A 21,524-nucleotide genomic window follows, 5' to 3' on the forward strand; every position below is an offset into this window, starting at 1 on the left:
CAATAGACACGTGTAGGGAGAGAGTGTAGTAAACTGTGCTTTCTCAGACTACAACTGCTGTCAACCCAGCACACCTCGGATCATAGTTTCTGCTCACACTGTTTCATGTTTAATGCAATCCTTTATTCGATGTTCTGTCTTTATGTTTTTAATGATGTGATTTTTACACTCCAGATTTTTATGCTTTTAAATATGTCAAGAGTGATAGGTCCAAGTGCCAGCCCATCAGTTATATCCCTGGACAGGGAAAGATGGCTGTCAATGTCAGCTGCAAAAACAAGGTGGCAGGAAGTACTGACACTGAAGGGATTCTTAAGGCAGGTCTGATTTTAATATGTATAAAATATAGGGTCATTAAAGTGAAATTCTCTCTCTCCCCAGCTCTCTACCTCTAGCTCCCTCCATCACTCACTTCATCTCTCTCCCTCCTTTCATCTCTCTCTCCTATCTCCATCCAGTTCTCTCTTCCCTCCTTACTGTCTCACAATCTTGTTTAGTTTAGCTTTTGGTAATTAATGTTTTTCCTATATATAAGGCTGCAGATACAGGGGTTCATGGACATTGGGAATTGTGGGAAACTGATATGCTGGTCCTGTTGTTCACCCACTGCATGTGGCATGTGGTGCATGTGGTTACCGTTTGTGGACGGTGAAGTGTTTCAGTGAGCCTCCATGTTACCTTCTGGCTCTCTCCCTTTAATTGGGCTGTTTTATTCAGATCTGTCAAAATCATTAGATAGTCACACTCCGATAGTGTTTCATATTTTCTGTTCTCCATAAATCCAGTTAAAACTAATTCCAACGTATTGCCTTTCTCAGAGTTACTGACTGCCCACCAGTCCAACCTGATACAGATGGATGTTGGACCCTCAGGCTCTCCTGTCCCCTGTCCGGCCAGACTGATGTAAGTTTATGAAGTCAGCCTTCTCCGTCACCCACCACAGATCAGCAGCCCATCGTCCAGTTTATTCCACATGCCTTGGACTGCTCACTCTCTACTACAGATTTTGAATTATCAAAATTCATATGAACTCTAACTGCTTCCATTACTGGCACTGCTATAGACCTGAATAGATTAGACCTGTGTGAACATATATAATGCTTTTTAACATTCATTTAAAAGCTGTCTGACCAGTGGTTGGATGGCCCCCCCTTATATGTGAGTCTTGGTCCTCCCAAGGTTTCTTTCTCCTCCAGCTCTGAGGGAGTTTTTCCTTGCCTCAGTGCTCACTGGGGTTTTTGTATTCTGCATTTTTATTTTTATGTTTTGCCTGATTCTTTGTCCCATGATAACATTTCTGTAAAGCTGCTTTGTGACAACATTAGTTGTAAAAAGCGCTATACAAATAAATTTGATTTGATTTCATCTCTCTCTTCAACTCTTTATCTATCACTCTACCTCACATATCTCTCTCTCTCTCTTTCTATCTCACTCCCCTCCTCTCCTTGCTTCATCTCCCTCTTCAACTCTGTCCATTCCTCTCTACATCTCTTTCTCTCTCTGATTCCCCTTTAAGAGATTGAGAGCAGTGAGCTGTGGTGTGTTTTTGTGTCGGAGGTGTGAATCCCTCAGCGCAGAGACTCTGCCCGGTCCCTGGCTCCTCCCCTTTAAATCCTCTGTCGAATCGCAGTAAAGCAGAAGAGACAGTGGTGAGAGAGCGCGCGCCCGAGCCGTGCACCCATCCTCCCCGCGCGACCGCTGTACCAACGACCCCCCACCTCCCCCCTGCTTCCATCCCCCCCCCGCAGTACCGGAACTACAGCCCCCGAATCAGAGCCCCGCGAGCCCCCCGCTCTGCGCAGTGCTCACCGGCCGGCGATGTCGCGCGCTTTTGTCCTTGACTCGGTTCGGGCGTTCGCGAGCTCGTCGCCGTTTTGCCGGTCCGGTAACGGACGCGTCGCCCGACGGTTCTGAAGACCCTGCAGGGCACGTGGACACTATAACGGTACGGAGACTGGCTCGCGATCAGCGAGGACCGATACCCCCACCCCCCACCTTTCCGTCAGTCGCCTGAGTAACGGGAGCGAGATGCCGCACCGCGCGACACGGAGGAGGAGGCGATGAGAGAGCGCGCGCGGCCCGCGGAGATCGCATCGAAACCACCGTGAAGATGAAGCCGCGGAACCTGCGGAGACTTATGCACCTGGTTCTCTTCTGCCCGCTCTCCAAGGGCTTGCAGGTGGGCTTCTGTCTGCGTTCACACTATACAGTGCTGAAGTGGATTATCAAATCCGATTTGTTTTGATGCTGTTTACACTTCGTTTCAAATCCGGATATATTTAACGTCTTCAGGAATAAACGCTCCCAGGCCCTGCTACACCTGGCATTACTAACATCCATCCTGAGTGATCTGATTACCAATAAATTCTGAAACACCGCTGTTCACATCTGGCATGTTAAATGCATCAGTATTAATATAATGTGCATTTTGTGACGAGGCTAAAGTTGGTTTTGAGTCTCAAAATAATGCGCATTTTGTGTCTGCAGCATCCTTGTTTAAATTTCATTCAAACACGTTTCTTTTTACAAGATTTGAATAAACACATTATTACACATATAGATTAATATTTACTTTCTCTTTAATATAACTGATCAAGTTAAATTATTATTTGAAGTGGTTAAATAGCAATATATTGTTATATTTTTAAAGATGTTATGTATTGTTGTTTCATTTTGCTATTTTCAAAAAATATATATATCAAGCTTTTTAAACATGTACAAGAATGTCTATCTGGAATAATCCTCTGAAAATGGTGCTCATTTAAGAAAGTAAATTTTGGCATCAGTGACATCAAAACCAACACTGTTTATTTTCAATGGACCGAAGGCACATAATATTATATTAATTTCACTTAGAATTTTAGTCTTCATATAGTGCATTTTTTAGAGGTAAAGATTAAGCTTAAACTAAGTTGCATTTTTGGGATTTCAATATTTCATATATAAGACAACAAAACTGAAACTGGAAAAGTCAGATATAGTGTGTTTTAAGCTGTTTACACTGTCCTACATGTAACACATACAGGGCCATATTTCAGTGATCTGTAGGCGAGCCATTACCTGAGCAAAATGGGCAAAAGGCATGTATTAATTCTCTTAATTGACCATGGGTGTGTTTTGGGGATGAAATAAACCCCTCACTGTATCACTTGTCATTCCCTTTAGGGACCTGATGTGTTTTCCATTGCCAAGATAGCAATACACTAGAAATTTACCTTAACACCTCACTTCTAGACCACCACACCATCATCAGCGTAGATATATTCACAAGCACTGTTTCTATTTAAATTACACAGTCGCAAGGCGCGAAAATAGACTGTTGGCGGGGTGCAAGATAAGGTCCACAGTATGTGTCATATATGACAAAAAACATCACATTTGGACGACTTTTTCCTGTTATGTGACAATAACCTTAAATAGATAAGTTCATGACATTTAAGTAATAACATGTGACTGCAGCTTTTTGCATCACAACAAGAAATAGCCTGTTCCCAGCTAATCTTTTACACAGCTCTTAGTGTGATCCAGTTTCATGAAAATAAAATCATCCTCATATGCTGTGCCATTAAAGGTTTGTTGTATCTGTAACAGTGTACAGACTCCTCCTGCTGTATTATGCATGAAGGTGTTTACAAAACGCTGCTCTGGAAATTACACTTAAACTGAGTGGCTGTCTTCTTTCACCCACTCTTACCCAGTGTATTTTGATATCTGGAATCAGTTGTCTCTAGATGGTAATCAGATATGTTGTGTGTGAGGTTTTACAGAGTTACATCAGACACACACACACAAACATACGTGACATGGGCAGTTATCTGATTAAAGGTCATGTAAGAAGCGTTCTCTGAATTAAAAAAAATGAATCAATCTAGAAATCTGATCAAGAAATAAAGAGATATAGAGATTACAGAGTTTTCCCAAGCATGCATGTAAATGCATTGATAGAATTACCGACAAAATTTGATTTTATGCATTTATCAAATTAGTCTGAAGTTCATTCCAATGCACTGACTATTTCTTCTGTAATCATGGGTATTTAAAAAAGGTTCATGCTGCTTTTGTTGGAGTAACTGTCTGTACTGTCCAGGGAAGGCTTTTACTACATTTAGGAGCATTGGTATGTGGATTTAATTGTTTAATTGCCACAAGAGTATTGGTAAGGTCAGGATGTAGGATGATCACCACCACACTTATTCCAAACTCCTTAGCTCACCCAAAAGCTATTGAATGAAGCACCATCATTCTAGAGCAGGGGTCACCAACCTTTTTGAACCTGAGAGCTACTTCTTGGGTACCAATTAATGCGAAGGGCTACCAGTTTGATACACACTCGTGAAATTACAAATTTTCTCAATTTACCTTTAATTATATGTTATTATTAATAATTAATGACATTCATCTATGTGAAGACACAGATATCAATAGGCAACACTATTATTATAAATCTCTGCAAGTGTTTACATTTTATATTATATTTTAATATAATATTACATATTATATTACATTATATTGTATAATAATATATAAACTATAGGCTATCTCTAAGCTAATATTAATGTAATATAATCTAAAATTACATCAATGCAACTGTGATTTAAAAAAAAAAAAGAATAGCAACAAAAATGCTATTTTTAGACCAGGCCTGCGGGCTACTCATAAGGTCCTTGCGGGCTACCTGGTGCCCGCGGGCACCATGTTGGTGACCCCTGTTCTAGAGAATACAGTTCCTTCCACTGCTCAGTGGATCAACATAGGGGGGGCATTACACCCCTCTAGCTCATGTCTGGTACTGATAGGTTTATGTATGTTTGTTGCAGAGGGTTCATTTCTTTTGAAAATACTTCTCAACAGGGACTAGACAAGCTGTAGGTGTGTGTTTGCACATTTGTGTCAGCAATGGCTGCAACATTAGGTAGCAACATGCATTTATTAGAAGGGATGTCCACAAACAAGTCTTGGCCTTTCATGCAAGAGCTGTTGTTCCTAATGGCACGTATTCATTGCTTTAGCCCACATACTTCTTTCAGTTTCAGTGACAGTGTTTCTCAGCTCGTCCAGAAATGCATGTGTAAAGAGTGACATGTCGTTTTGGGTCAAATAGAAGGGGTGTCCACGAACAGGTCTTTGTCTATCCTGCTAGAGCTGTCAAAGAGTTTGAAAGTAAGCCTGTTGCATTATCTGTTGATAAAACTGTCCTCCAACCTTGTCCAATCATCCATCATTACTGTACTTTCTGTTGCTGTGTGTCAATCTTCACAGTGAAAGGTGTTAACCTCAAACCTCTCACTTTTTTCTTTACTCTACTTCCTTTTTTAATCTTTCCTTGCCTCTGCTTGCAGTCCCGTTTGCCGGCAGTGAAGGTGAAGTACCTGGTGGTGGCGTGGTTGGGCGTGCTGGTGGCCAGCTGGGTCATCTACGTGCAGTACTCGTCCTACTCAGAGCTCTGCAGAGGCCATGTGTGCACCATGCTCATCGTAAGTAAAAAAAAAAAAAACACTAAATCATCTTAAACAATGCATACCTTCTGTAATATTGAGAATTGCATGTATATCATTAAGACTCTGCGTTTGGAACATTTATACTCCACTGTAAAGTGGACCTCAGTCCACATGCTTATTTCAGTTTCAGTCACGGTTCTCAGTCTCTCAGCTTGTCCAGAAATGCATGTGTAAAGAGTGTCCTGTAGTGGTGACTCATAGTAGAAATGACACAGTAATAAGGCAGCAGTATATAAATTGAACATGAAGTACATGTAATCTTAGCATCGCACACATCTCTGCGTCTATGTGGAGCTCCATTACAATTCAATTTCATTGTTTAATACAGTGACAATAAAGACATTCAATTCAATTAGGTGACCTGCTTCTCCTTCTTTATGGTGTTTTTAAACCTGTGCTACAGCCTAAAGAAAATAGAACCGGACTTTTTCATTGTTGTCAGGGGTGAATGAACCATGTGCAGGACATTTCCTACAACTTTTTTTTCCTACAACACCTTGGTCTTCACTGAGCATGTTGTGTTCATTGATTATGTCATTATCTTCTAATGAGTGTAGTTATCTCCTGCCTGCAGCTACAACAGTGCTGATATATTACAGCAGGCACATCCACACACCGGTTAAGAGGAATGCAATCGAGGCTTTAAACACACACACACCCTTAAACATCATCATCATCTTCGTCCTCATCATCTTAGTAAAGTGCAGTTCATTGGCAACAGACCAATCCAGGATCTCCTGTCCCCAATATCTTCCACCAGGAGTGACAGAGATATTGATGACATGATTCTTAAACTTAATGGGCCCTATTTTAGCAATCTATTAGTGGTCTTGGAAGTGTCAATGTGTCTTTGCCAACGTAATTTTGGGAAAAGTATTCCTTGTGCAATTCAAAATGTTTAAAAAGCAGGTACTAATTCTCTTAATTAATCAAGGGTGTGTTTTGGGCCTAACATGCAACAAACCAATCAGCGTTTGGCACATTGCTTTTTCAGATGCGCAGCTACCTGGATGTGTCCAGCGCTTCTCATCTGAGAAAACTGACCTGTTCACTGTTCAAGCTTGTTCATTCTGTTTAATGTTGAGGTCAAAGTTTGGCAACTGCCAAAATGCAAAGTATGGGTTTGTGCACCGCTGCTTGTCCATGTGTGCGTAACAAGCGCGTGTGTACTCGTTTTGGGGATGCGCCATGCTCATTGAAAGTTACCAAACAACTGAACCATCTCCTATCATGCACATCTTCTCTTAAACCATGCAATATCTTAAAGCAGTATTATGTAGTCTCCCTTCAGAATCATGTTGATGATGCACTTACTGTAATATAATGTATATACTGTAATAGTGAGAATTGCATGTATATCATTGGTACTCTGTGTTTGGAACACTAAAACTGCACTGTGTAACTCTGTGTAATTCTCAGCAGAGGAAACTGGCCCGTTCACTGCTCACACTGGTTTATTCTGTTTATTGTTGATGTAAAAGTTTGCATAGCTGCCAACAGGCATGCGCTATGGGTTTGTGCACTGCTGTGTCCATGTGTGCATAACAAGCAAGGGTTGCGCCTGTTGACAAATTACTGGCAAGATATTAATCAACATCTGACAGTTGACGTCTGTCTAGGTTGATTTTAGTCATTGGCGGACTTGTTTTCCATTGCCAAGATAGCAATACACCAAAAATACCTAAACACACCTCATTTTAAGACCACCATGCCATCATTGGTGTACACAAATTCACAAGCCCCATTGCTTTTTAAAGGACACAGCAGAAGATTTGAAAATAAACTGTTGGTGGGGTGTAAAATAGCAATGAGCATCACAGGATGCACCTTGTGCAGTCTGTAAGATAGGGCCCAATGTGTTTTGGTAACCCGGAAATTATCCAACATTTCACTCTTAATTGTGTATGTGTGTGTATATTTGTGTTTCTACATGTGTACCGGGGTTAGTGTGAGCACTACCGGAGGGGGATCATCTCTGGATCTGTGTGCAAATCTCTGTGTGAGGAGAAGACTCTTACTCTACAGCGCTGCCTCTCAACATCGCCTACAAACCAGGTACACACACAAACACACACTCACATGCACATCCACATACACATCCTCTTTGTCTGTGTTGTGTTTAATTATATGGTGTTGCATTACTTTAGACCCCACTGATAATATTTTAGACCAATAACAATTAGACCAAAGGAGAAAAAGTGATATGTTCTGTGTGCTAAGATGTTTTCGAAAAACATCGAACACAGGTTTTTTACAGGTATTAATGTATTCTGCCAGTTTTCTTTTCTTTTCCTTTTTTCTTTATTTTTATCGCATTCTCTCCCCTATTTACAAGGCTAATTACCCAGCCCACTCATTTGAACTCCCCCTATCACTAGTGATGAGGGTGAAGACTAGCACATGCCTCTTCTGACACATGTGAAGTCAGACTCTGCCTCTTTTCAAACTGCTTCTGATGCAGCATTACTGATTAGCATCACAGCGCACTCGGAGGAAAGCGCAGTGAATCAGTTCTGTTACATCAGCTCACAGATGCCTTGTGCAGGGCCAAAACCCATGTCCGTACAAGACCCTGCACAGGCCATTTAATTTTAAGTGAGGGATGCAGACACGGCTGCAGGAAACTGTGCAAAACAATGAATAAGCAGGTGCCCCGGTACTTTTTTCTACATACTATACATTAATTTGTGTGTGTATGTGTGTGTTGTAGGTGTACAGTGCAGTGTGGAAGGAGAAGGCTGTAATAGTAAAGTGTGGGATTGAGGATGCTCTGGGAATTGACGGCAGTCCAGACTCCTTCTTGAAGCGGGACACAGGCCTGTATGACAAACCCACCCGCGGCACGTCCATGGACGAGTTCAGAGAGATGCTGCACACGTTCCTGAAGGTCAGACCTTTCTTAAGCTACTGTTATTTTCATTTAAAACTGACCACACTCTCTGAGCACAGGGCACAACATTTTACAGTCATTCAAATTATACTATAAAGTTATCTTATATGATCAGCGGAGCTAAAAAAAATAATTATGGGTGCATAGGAGAGCTTTAAATCACCCACAAAATTGTAAATAGCTGAATAGAAATATGAGGGAGGGATACAACAAAAATACACAAAACTACATTTTGACAGAGTAACATGACTAATATGATGATATATCTAAGTGCTATGTAAAGAACAAACAATAAAATCAACACTGCTTTGTAGGGGTGTCACGATTCTCTAAATCCTCGATTCGATTTCATTTTCGATTTGAGGGTCACGATTCGATTCGATTCTCGATTTTCTTGTTTTTTTTTTCTTGTTATTATTTTATGCCTCATAAAATTTAAATAATATATTTATTATTATTATTATTATAAATATTATAAATATTATTATTATTATTTATTAAGATATATATGGTAATGCCATCTAGTGACTTTTTTTTGGTAGCAACAGTGTGCACTATTAAAACAAGCAGTTTATCAGAGCTGTGTGTGGATGGCTGGTGAAACTGCTCATTACATGAAGCTGCAGTTCTTCATCCAACCACTAGCAGCAGCAGCACAAGCCCCGCTCTCTTCACTCAGTCACTACTTCAGTACAGCCCAGCCACGGGCTACAGAGCTCAGCCAGTCCGTTTTTACTGTTTCTGTAAACAAATAAAGGTTTTAACCCCACTAACCGGATAATACAGCTCACTACAGTTCATCTTTCAGCCCAAGCAGCTAACAGCAGCAGGTTAGAACAGCCGACACGGAGGCACTGCTCGGATTACATTATAAACAGGTCAGTTAGCGCGCTGCTAACCTCAGGATGTTTATAACTACGGAGTTTAGTGGACACACCACGGCCGCCAGGTAAGTCTTTTAAAGGCTACTGAAGACTATTAAAGGCTATTAGAGTGTAACCCCTGGCTCCCAGGGGTTACAAGAGGTTATTGAAAGCATTATTGGGGGGCAGAAATCAGTACAGGCTGGTTAGATAAGTGATGTGGGTATTGTCTTATAAATATTTACACATAACTCTCATAATCTCTCCTGAAAAGCTTTTATTTTAGTCAGAAACACGCTTGTGTTTACTTTATCTGAGAGAAAGATGTTTTTTTTAATTCAATGGAAAGCAACAGGTGTAGTCAATTATAAGTTTAAGATTTTTAATCCACCTCACTGTGATCTATAGTCAGTGTTCTCAAGTCACACTGACACACGCATTTCAGCGAGTTCACACGCTCTCACCTGCGCGCACCCACCCCTCCGTTAGATACAGATACAAAACCTGCGCGCCCAACCCCCGCCCCCCCTCCCCCGTTGGACAGATAAAAACAGTGATCACACTCCCGCCGACTGCGCTCATGCAGTGGCTATCTCTATTTAAATGAATAGGATGCGCTGTGTTGGTGCCGCGCCATTTGCGTAGCGCGCTGCGCTATTTGCGTAGCGCGCGCGGGAGGGATCGTCGATCCTCTTTTTGACTTCGATACTCGAGATCGTGACCTCATTTCGATTCGATTTCGATAAAATATCGAGATCGTGACACCCCTACTGCTTTGTATTCAGGATGCACCGAAATTCGATATATATTTTTTTATTTAATTTTTTTATTTTTTTTTGTCAATACTGCATATGTACAGGACATACAGATAATTGAAATGAGTTGCCAAAAGTTACAGCAAGTACAGAAAATAAGATTTTAAATATAAAAGAATAAAATAATATAGCCTTATTATTACTGTGAGCACACAAACATTTCGTAAATTAGAAGGTCAGGTCTCACATATACACACTGTCCTATGAGGCACTCAAGATGTTCAGTATACAGTATTTTACATAGGGACTTCTTCAGTTAAAGTGAATTATAGTGGGAATTTTTACACATCTTTTAAATGGTCTGTGATGCATACAGCTCTGGAAAAAAAGAGACCACTTAAAATGGGAAATTTCTTTGATTTTACCTAATTTAAAACCTCTATAATGTAATCAAGAGGAAGATGGATGATCAAAAACCATCAAACCAAGCTGAAATGCTTGAATTTTTGCACCAGAAGTGGCATAAAGTTATCCAAAAGCTGTGTGTAAGACTGGTGGAGGAGAACATGCCAAGATGCTTGAAAACTGTGATTACAAACCAGGGTTATTCCACAAAATGATTTCTGAACTCTTTTTATGATTATGAATATGAAATTTGTTTTCTTTACATTGTTTGAGTTCTGAAATCTGTTCTGAAATTTTTCTGTGATTTTAGCCATTTCCCATTCTCTAAATGACTATTAAAAAAAACAATAAAAACTGTACATTACTTAGAGGACCAATAGCACACTGTGCATAATGTTTTGGCTCATGAGGATATACAGTATTGTATAGGCTGAACTGTAAAAACAGCTGGAGCCTAAGCCTCTGATCATGGAGGACTACAGCACTACAGGGTTTTGAGTTTCCACAGGCAACTCAGCTCTACAGCAATGTTATAATTAGCTGCTCTGTCAGTTAAATCAGGCAAATCACTAAACCCTGCATCGCCGTGGCCATCTGTTACAAACTCCGCACTGCATCTGCTCAGCTTGACATGGCTCACTGTGAGCAGAAAGCTAACATTCTGAGATAAAGCGGCACTAGATGAATTTACACTATATTGACAAAAACTATTGGGACATCTGCTCATCAGTTCATTGTTTCTTGTGAAATTAAGAATACATATTTTTTTAATTCTGCTTTTTTTGGAGTAGTTGTCTTTACTTTCCTGGAGAGGCGTTCTACTGAGTTTTGTAGCATTGTTGTGAGAATTTGATTGCATTAAATGACAGTATGGATATATGAATGATATTGACAAAAAATTAAATCACAAAATGTTTATTTATCTGTTTATCTATTTCTGCAATGGAAACAACGTAGAAGGAATCACGGAACTGAGAAATAAAAGCAGATTTTAGATAAAAACAACCTAAAAAAGCAGTGACTAGCACTGTTGCCAGGTTCTGGTGTTTTAATCTTCATAACTGAAGACCAGAGAAATGTAGAGACATCATTTGTTCATTATATCAAACAGCATAACCATATCTTACATCATTCTGATATCAAAAACCAGCAATTCATTAATCTCAAAAACACTTAGCAGCCAAGCTAACACACTTCAATCGTAACTGCTGAGTTCAGCTGTTAGCTAGTATTGAGCCGCTAGCTGCATTTTGGTGATCTGAGGTTAATAACTAAAGACTGGAGTGAACTGTAACCATAATACATATAATTAACATAATACTAACCTAATCAGCACAAATACATCCATCTGTTATCAAACATCAGCCAATAATTTAGCTCGGAAAACTGTTAGCATTGTGAGATAGCTGATTGGCTAATCCACCATTTTTGGCTTCTAAATAAAAACTCTCAGGGCAGTTAATGTAAATGAAAAGTTGTATTTTGTTGTATATATTTTTATTTTATTTGGACTTTTCTTAGTAAACTTTTGTGTAAAATATGGTTAAATATCTAAATTCTGTTAATATGTCCATCTATTTTTTTAAGCAGCGCTGGTATATTTTATTATTACAGAGCAACATATTCCAGCTTTTATGTAAAAAAAAAATTATTAGAGTGTACTTAATCTTTAGGATATTTTTTTAAATTTTATTGCACAGTTTATAATACTTTGATAATGCATGTGATTCATTTAGATGAATTAATCACTCAGCATGCAATAAACTGAATAAAGGTTTTTATCACCTGACAGCACTATTACAAACCTAAAAATGCAAAATGTTACGAAATCTTTTTAAAAGCCTAAAACAGAATTTGAGAATTTCATAAGGCACTATATATTACTCACAATTTCTGTTGATATGATATAATTATGATATTGATATTAATAATAGAAATGCTGCAGAAAAGTTCACCTACAAACTTTTTGAAAAGTAAATTATTATATTATTAAATTGCACCCTATAAAGAGTGTCAGTCAGAGAAAGACGATGTAAATAGGGTATGTATATTGTAATTTTTGGAACAATTGCAATATATATTGATAATTAATTTAAGACCCAGACTATTAATTTCACCTCATTCACAACTCCCCATCTCATCCCAAAAGTATTGGATTGAGCTAGGCACATTGTCAATAGGTTTATGTTTATCTGCTCCAGAGATTCCTATTGGTAGTACTTCTCTGCAGAAATTAGACCAGCTGTGTGTGTGCATTTGCATACATCTATGACAGCAATTGAATAGGTGCAACTTAAAGAAGCTAAATGCATTCATCAGAAGAGGTGTCCACAAACCTTTGGACAAATTGTAATAGTATGTCCAGTGGTTTGATCTGCAGGGAGCGTCAGAAGCTACTTCTTTAGCAAAGGCAACGAAAGGCGCAGTGACCCTGTGTGAAGAGCATGCAGTTTTCCTGCGGGCTCCCCGGGGAGGGGGGAGTAAACAAGAGAGGGGGATGAAGAATTGAGGAGAGGGTGGAGTTAAAAGAGAGAAGTGCGAGGAAAGGAGAGAGAGGGCGAAGGGTGAAAAAAAAGAGGAAGCAACTCTGCAGCCAAAAATAACTCGGAAACCTCGTGTTTTTTACGTCTGAGAACAATACAGCATGCACACATACCCCTCACATACACACACACATGTGTTGGTTTTGCAATTCTTGTGGAGATCCTTAATTCACATAATAATTGTAGCTAATTGTTGTTAAACCTAACCCTAACCTGTATCTCAGTGACTGAAAGTAAATCAGGAAATCAGTTAATCTTGTCCTCACAAAGGTAGCAAAACATGCACACACACACACACATCCACAGAGGCACGAGTAAACAAACACAGGCACACGTCTCAGGAAAGACTGGAGGAGCAGCCCGTGTCTACTGCCTAATCAACAGTAACCATTGAAACTCCACAGCATGGAGAGATTATAAATCATAAGCTTGTATTTGAATGGGATTACAGAGTTCTGGGGAAAATTCTGGAGCTTCTCAGTTGTTATATTTATGTCTGGATCATCCGTGCCAGTGTTTTTCTCCCTCTTCATGTGAAATCAATTTTGTATTTCCTGCAGAAAACAGAATAATTTGCACAAGTGGTTTCCACTTCCATGCAGTTGCTAAGCAGTTGCTGTGTGGTCACTAGGGTGAAATTGTTTCTCTGGTGTAGTATAGTATAGGTGGTTGTTATGGTCTTGCTAGGGATTGTGTTCCGCAACTGTTAGTTAGTGAGTAAGCATCTTGTACCTACTGATAAAGAAACTGTGCAACAACAGATGAGCTTCTATCTATGACTTTACATCTATAAGGTGGAGCAGGTAATTAGAAGTGTCTGATAGAGCGGAGAGTGAATGTGAGACACAGTGTTTAAAAACTCCAGCAGCACTGCTGTATCTAATCCACTTGTACCAGTATAACATATACTAACTCACCACCACCATGTCAGTGCAGTCACTGCAGTGCTGAGATTGACCCACCACCCAAACAATACCTGTTCTGTGGTGGTCCTGTGGGTTCCTGGTACTCACATTGATAAGTCTTCTTATCGATGCCCAACTGATAAACTAATTTTGAATGAGCTATAGGCAGAAATAGTTTTACACAGGATCCAAACAGATCTAAGAATGAGTAATAAACATAATATTTAGGGGGTGGGGCCAGAACGATCAAACATGCCAAGAGGGAGAATTTTTATGTGAACATTTTTACACTTGCAAATTTATCTCAGTTAATTTGACCCAGTAAATATATGTTTACTTGTAATGACCTGAGGCTTTACTGGTATCAGCAACATATCTGCAATAGTGATTATAATTACTGACGATTCTCATTGTGCCATTTCTGTGATTCGAAGTAATAATAGTGTTGAATCCTAAATCAAACCAATGGGCAAAACAGTTGTGTGCAAAATTCAGGGCAACTCTTGCCAGAGTACTTGTTTTGTTGAGTTTTACAGTGGGAGTCTGTACGTTTTTGGTGAGAATTGCACCGAGCATCCAAGAAAAATACTTTTAAAACATATGTTGTTGTGCAGTCTCTTTTTGGAGTGAATTCTAGCCAGGATTCAGTTATATGTCTGCAGTTCTTTGGTTTAATGATGCATAAAAATTAGTATATGAAGACTTGATTTTCTGCATTTCTAAGATCTCCATGTACATTGCATTGTAAATGACAAACATATCAACACAAATGCACCCAAACATAACCCAACACGCTTATGTTGAGAATAATAATGAAATAATTATAAAACAAAAGCTTTATTTATTGCATTTCTAATGCCCTTTTTCTTTTCTGTCGCCTCCTTTTAGGATGGTCTAGGTGAGCAGGCATCTCTGAGCTCGCTGGTGTCCCGTGTGGTCACTCTGGCAGACGTCAACTCTGATGGTAAAGTCTCCCTCGCCGAAGCCAAGTCAGTATGGGCCCTGCTGCAGATTGACGAGTTTGTACCAATGCTGGCGCTGCAGGATAAGGAACACGCCCCTCGGCTCCTGGGGTTTTGTGGCCACCTGTACGCTACGGAGCGTGTGGCCAACGCTGCCCTCTTCCGGCTGGACGTCCCGCCTTGGCTGCAGCCGCTGGTGCCCGAGGCTCTGAGCAGCGCCTTGAACCGCTGGCTGGCACCGGCTTGGCCACGCCGGGCCAGAATTACCATCGGCCTGCTGGAGTTTGTGGAGGAGGTCTTCCACGGCGCCTACGGGAGCTTCTACATGTGCGACGCGAGCCCCAGTCGTGTGGGATACAATGCTAACTACGACTGCAAGATGGCCGACCTGGGCAGCGTGGCGTCTGAGGCGGCAGTCCGAGCGTTTCTTCGCGGGCGGACGTGCCAGACCAATGCTGACTGCACATTTGGCCGGGACTGTACGGCCACCTGTGACCGGCTGGCCAAGCAGTGCAACACGGAGGTGGTGCAGCCCAACCTGGCCAAGGTGTGCGCCCTGCTGAGAGACTTCCTGCTGTTTGGGGCACCGGCGGACCTTCTGGACGACCTGGACAAGCAGCTGCGCACCTGCGTGACCCTCAGCGGCCTGGCCTCGCAGATGGAGGTGCACCACTCACTTGTGCTAAACAACCTCAAGACTCTGCTGTGGAAGAAGATCTCCGATACCAAGTACTCCTGAAAAACAGAGGAGAGAAAGACGGAGAGTGTTTGGATGCAAGGTAACAAGGCTGAAGAGTTTCTCTGACAGAAATGAGCTCAACATTGACCACATCCTCCTGAGAAACAAAGAGATTCAGAACGAAAGAAAAATGGAGGATACGTTAGTCTGAAAGGCTCAGGGATATCTTTAACAGGAATAAACAAGATTGCAGTGTGGTGGACAGTTTTATTTAGTTGTTGCTGTCGTGAGAAAATCTCCAGATTCTGTGGAGAAAATTAATTAGAAAGTTCCAATTTCACACTTTTTTAAATTCAATGTGGTTTGATTTTTAAATTGTAAATTAAATTGTTAAAGAACTTATCCAGATAACATGGCCATGTGGGGCAAATGGGAACCAAAAGGTTTTGTCTACAGGTTCACAGATTCTCCAGTAATAGGCTCAAAGAAAGCCAGTGATGGGACCATAAGGGGTTTAACCTGGACCCTCTCTAAGTTGTATACTGCCTAGATGTGGCCAGATAAGATCTATGTGAGATTAAGTTGGACTGTAATGGTTCCATCCATTTGTGCCCCACATCAGCATGTTGACTGGGTACCTGATCAGTGCCTGCTGCTTTGCTTTGTAACAACAACCTTCAAAATCCAAACACTTAAAATGAATAATTTGGTAATTAAAAGCCCAGTCAGTTGAGCATAGCTCAGTATATAATATAAGCCCCTCCCCCCCAGTCAAACGCAAAAGTGGAGGTATTCGATTTTCTTAACTCAGTTTGGATGCCTGTGAGGGGAATGCAAAAAAAAAAACGCTCATTATATTGTACTCTTCCTCTCCATGTTTGACTCTGAAGATAAGCAAGTTTGTCCACTTTTCACTTACTACTTTATAACACACTTCTTCAAACACTGCAAAAAATTATATCTTGCCAAGTAAAATTGTCTTCAGATGTATATTTCTCATTTTAATGGTGTTGTAAGTTAAAAGCTTTTTGAAATATACTAAATTACTTGCTAATAGAATTGAAAAACACATCTAGAAATATTCAAAACATTTTTTTATACTGTCACAACTTAAATATAAATATATTATATACTAAAATATAATATATTAACGATTTAGAACAGAAGTATGATGACTGTACTTTTTAAGTCTTTCTTGCAGTGTAGTTGCTGTGCACTTTAGAAAGCTCCTTAGTAGACTAAACACTTAAGCACCAAGGGCACTTGCTGTGAGGGCATGTTAAAGACAAACAGGGCCTAACTTAAATAGGTCCAGGCTCCTGCATTTAGAAAACCAACCCATTTCTACATGTTCAACTCGTCCCTTGTCTTGAATCACTTTTACAACCTTCTCTTTTCCCCATCTGCTCTCTGACTTAAAAGGAACTATAGAAGAATCTGACTGTAAACCTATGGCCCAGGACTTTCCAGAAGTATTTATTGCCGGTCCAGTATCAAATGCACTTGAGCCAGATAATCAAAGGCTGGATTGGACTGCAGCAGGTTTATGTTCTTAAGGCTGAAAAAAACTAGCTGGGGTTCATCAAGGATCTGTATTAGGACCCCTGTTCTTTTGTTTGAAACTAACCTAAATGACAGACTGCTATGTAAAGTATAAGAAGATATCTGTAGGATAAGTTGAACTGCAGTTTTTACAGAGGATATGCCGTGGCTCTGGGTGTATGTGTGGGTGTGTGTGAGGTGTTTTTTTCATTAATTTTGAAGTGTCTAAAAACGAATGTCTGTGAGGAATGTGTGAGGTTATAGATCTGCTAACTGAGAGCTAATTTTTTTCCACGTATTATCAATCCTAATAATTGTTTATGTTTATGAACAAGTCAACCTTTCTCAAAGAAAGGTCTTTGAGAAAGTAAGCAGACATGAGTTCACCCTTCTGAACACTAACTGAACAGAATTATGACGTCATACCAAGAAATCAGGGAAGCTGGAAAGAATGATGACTGTATGTGTGTTTATGCCTAATCTGTATTATGTGTGTGAATATTTCAATTTTAACGTTTGTTTCAGGAACACCTGATATTTTGTGTAGGACCAACTGTGAGCAACATTCTCAGTTAACCACACACCTGTCTGAACACGGTCACTTGTGTCACATGAATACAATATAGAGATTTTTACCTCAAGGAGTATTCTTACTAATTAACTTATAGCTTCAACACAGCAACTCTTTACTAAAATGGTTTTAGGTAAAATTCAAATACGCAGTTTTCCCACTATTCAAGACATACTGGGCACTAAAATGAGCCTCTTTAGCTTTACACTGGAGCTATGAGTTCAGTGGTGAACTGCTAGCACCCTATGTTAGCATTAAGCTAACAGCAGTGTGAATTAACATTTTGAGGCATTCAGAACCAGGGAGAACCAGAACTCCAGAAACAGATACAGAAAATACTTTACACTGATAAAGTTCAGTGGTGAACTTTGTCTCCTTGTTATCAGAGATATTCCTATTTTAGGCAAAACTCCACAACAATAGCCCTGATAATAGACATTTCTGCTCGCACCCTATGTTAGCATTAAGCTAACAGTTGTGTACATTAGCATTAACTTTTTGGGGCTTTCTAGCAACAAAACAAGGTAAGAAATGCAGGCAATGGATTAGAAAATGTGAAAGTTATTCTAAAATTTACTTTACACTGGAGCTATGTGGTGAACTTTGTCTCCTTGTTTTGTTATCAGAGCTATTCATATTTTAAGCAAACCCCCCAAAAACAGCCCTTATAATGACAATTTGTTAGCACTAAACTAACAGCAGTACATATTACCAATTTTGATGCATTAGAACCAGGGGAACTGCAGACACTGGATTCAGAAAATGTGAAAAAAAGTAAAATAATCTATTAAAATGAGCTTTTTTAGCTTTACATGTAATGAGGTTAACAGTAAAGTGGTGCCATTTGTTTACTTGCCATTTGTTTATCTTGTTATTAGAGCTATTTACATTTTTAGTAAAGCCCCTCAAAAACAGCCTGATAATAGAATTTCAGCTGGAACCCTATATTACCATTAAGCTAATTGCCGTGCACATTTTCAAGGCATTCTAGCAGTAAAACCAGGAAAAATCAGCACATATATTTGGAAAATGTGAAGTGAGTTTGAAATAATCTTTTAAAATTAGTTAATTTAGCTTTCACTGGTGCTACAAGGCTAACAGTTCAGTCTTGGACTTTGTGTACTTGTTATTTTAGGCAGAACCCCTCAAAAAGCCCTGATCATGTACATTTCTGCTAGAACTGTATGTTAGCACTAAGCTAACAGTCAGGCACATTAGCATTACTTTGTGGGGCTTCTGGCAACATAACAAGGGGAGAAATGCAGACATTGAATTTACAAAATGTTAAATAAATGTGAAATATTGTTCTAAAATTAGCTTGTTTAAATTTACACTGGAACTACAAGGCTAATAATAACAATTTATTAGCACTAAACTAACAGCAATACATATTACCAATTTTTGAGGCATCAGAACCAGGGGAAACTGCAGACACTGGATTCAGAAAATGTGAAAAAAAGTAAAATAATCTTTTAAAATTAGCTTTTTTAGCTTTACATTTAATGAGATTAACAGTTTAGTGGTGACATCTGTTTACTTGTCTTGTTATTAGAGCTATTTGCATTTTTAGTAAAGCCCCTCAAAAACAGCCTGATAATAGAATTTTTGCTAGAACCCTCTATTGGCATTAAGCTAATTGCCGTGCACATTTTCAAGGCATTCTAGCATTAAAACCAGGAAAAATCAGCACATATATTTGGAAAATGTAAAGTGAGTTTGAAATAATCTTTTAAAATTAGTTAATTTAGCTTTCACTGGTGCTACAAGGCTAACAGTTCAGTAGTGAACTTTGTGTACTTGTTATTTTAAGCAGTACTGCTCAAAAATAGCCCTGCTAATGTAAATTTATGCTAGAACTGTATATTAGCACTAAACTAACAGTCAGGCACATTAGCTCCTGTTTTTTGGGGCATTCTAGCAACAAACAAGGGGAGAAATGCAGACATTGGATTAAAAATGTGAAATGTATTCTTTTAAAATGAGCTTGTTTAACTTTACACTTGAGCTACAAGGCTAGCAGTTAAGAGGTGAACTTTGTCTCCTTGTTTTGTTATCATAGCTATTCATATTTTGGCTAAACCCCCCTAAAAATCTAAAAAATTTATAATTCTTGTCTCTGCTAACAAACCAGAGGAAATTGCCACCATACATAATTGTTATCAGAGATAACAGCCCTGATGATGCCAATGTCTGCTAGCAACTTTTGTTAGCATTAAGCATTAACCCTTCTTTTCAGCAGACTATTGCCTGTAAAAATGGATTAAAGTGTGCACACACTTCGAAAACGTCCTAGCTATGTTAGCATTGTAGCTCCAGTGCAAAAATAAAGACAAGACTGTGGAAACCAGTCGACTCTGAATAGAAAACCAGGAGGAAACTGAAGACATCGAATTTGAAAATGTAAGCTGGTTGGTTTATCCAATTTTGCTTTATAACAGCTTGTTTAGTTTCTGTATCACCTTTCTTTTGAGCTGTCTTACCTTTATAAACAGAGGTACAGTAATACACAGGGCTGGGTGATATTTTGATATATCACAATATTTAAAGACATTTTCACTATACACAGTAAGTATTGTGATATTTTGACAAGCTGACAAAAGGCACCAGTAAGTGGTGCACAAATATTCTCCCATACTGAGTTCAGACATTGTTCGAAATGTACTATACTTTAGCCAATTAAACTGGAATAATTCACTCTCTGTTATGAAGTATGCATTTTTTAGTATTCCCTAAGCACTGTTGATATCACATTAATTTACACATAAATTAATAAACCAAGGGAAGCTTCCAGGGTACAAACGATACAACAGAAGCAGTCAATGTTTGAACATCCCAAATTTGCAGAAATTAAAGTTACCTTCTAAAATCAAGGTTATTAGTTAGGAGTTTTTCCTACTTCACAGCATTAACAGCCTTTTCTTTTTTTGGGCAACATTACATTACTCTAGATATTGAAACATTGTTGTGAGGTGGATTTAATTATGAGCACCAACTGTAAATGTCCCCCCAAGCACTCACTGTATGACCGAAGGTACAGATTTAAACTGATATGCCAAATATTATGGGATACGAATTAGCATTATGTCCCATGAATTTCTGCATGGATCTGCAGGATATGCGTTGGGGCCTCCTCCATTGAATGCGATCACTTGTCTGTTTGCACGGACAGTTGTAGCCAGATGCTACCGGTCATAATAATATTAGTACCTATTGTGCTGTACACTGTGGGTGCTGATGCTTTATGATGCATTCCCAGTACACATATGAAACTGTGGTTTAATAAACTTAAGAAATGGAAATGTCCCATCAATCTGGCACCCACTATCAGACCTCAATCAAACTCTGATAATTCATGTCGCAGGTGTGAGTTTTCCCATGTCGCAGCACCTCGTGATTAATTTGCATACTGCTGTCCCATGACTTTTGACATGTCTGTGTAGTTTTCTTTATTGGGGGTATTTATTTATTATTTCTCAACTTTTCTTTATTGGGGGTATAACACAATGGAGGGTACAAGCATGCTTTTGTTTCTGTTTTTTTTTTTTTTTAAAAACACATCCTGCTGTCTTCCTGCAGCCCAGCCTGTCGGTACATGTTCCGTTAGCTTCTTCTGTTTTACCATAGAGAACAACACTGGCGGTTTCTGTTCCCCCAAAAGAGCCAAACTGTCCTCCCTGGTCTGAAATTGTCCTCTATTAAGAGTCCTCATCACTCTGTTAGGAATAAACTGTCTGGACTAAAAAACTTGAAGATGTCTGAGTGTCTTTGTTTAGAGTGTGCAATCTACAATTTGGCTATCTGCACGATAAATTGATATTGCAGGATTGTGGGATTATGGTCTGGCTAACATAGTAGCATATGTCTGGGGCTACCATGGAGCTATCACGTACACAGCAAATTCATGTTCAAAA

General features: G+C 39.4%; 1 protein-coding gene across 1 annotated transcript; it reads left to right on the top strand.

The window, feature by feature from the left end:
• The first annotated feature begins 1,725 nt into the window (after window positions 1-1,725).
• Window positions 1,726-21,456, top strand: dipk1b (divergent protein kinase domain 1B). Its single transcript, XM_049466402.1, has 5 exons — window positions 1,726-2,179; window positions 5,340-5,474; window positions 7,446-7,553; window positions 8,209-8,385; window positions 14,748-21,456. Exons 1-5 carry the CDS (start codon window positions 2,111-2,113, stop codon window positions 15,558-15,560), a joined length of 1,302 nt encoding a protein of 433 aa, XP_049322359.1. The 5' UTR covers window positions 1,726-2,110; the 3' UTR covers window positions 15,561-21,456.
• The last annotated feature ends 68 nt before the right edge of the window (window positions 21,457-21,524 follow it).

The sequence above is a fragment of the Astyanax mexicanus genome, chromosome 17, assembly GCF_023375975.1.
Source record: "Astyanax mexicanus isolate ESR-SI-001 chromosome 17, AstMex3_surface, whole genome shotgun sequence".
Classification (NCBI taxonomy): domain Eukaryota; kingdom Metazoa; phylum Chordata; class Actinopteri; order Characiformes; family Acestrorhamphidae; genus Astyanax; species Astyanax mexicanus.

Bases quoted from the DNA above. Each gene is read 5' to 3' on its own strand.
- dipk1b (XM_049466402.1), top strand. From the start codon at position 2,111: ATGAAGCCGCGGAACCTGCGGAGACTTATGCACCTGGTTCTCTTCTGC. The intron at 5,475-7,445 runs GTAAGTAAAAAA...TACCGGGGTTAG, and splicing joins ATGTGTGCACCATGCTCATC to TGTGAGCACTACCGGAGGGG. The intron at 8,386-14,747 runs GTCAGACCTTTC...GCCTCCTTTTAG, and splicing joins TGCTGCACACGTTCCTGAAG to GATGGTCTAGGTGAGCAGGC.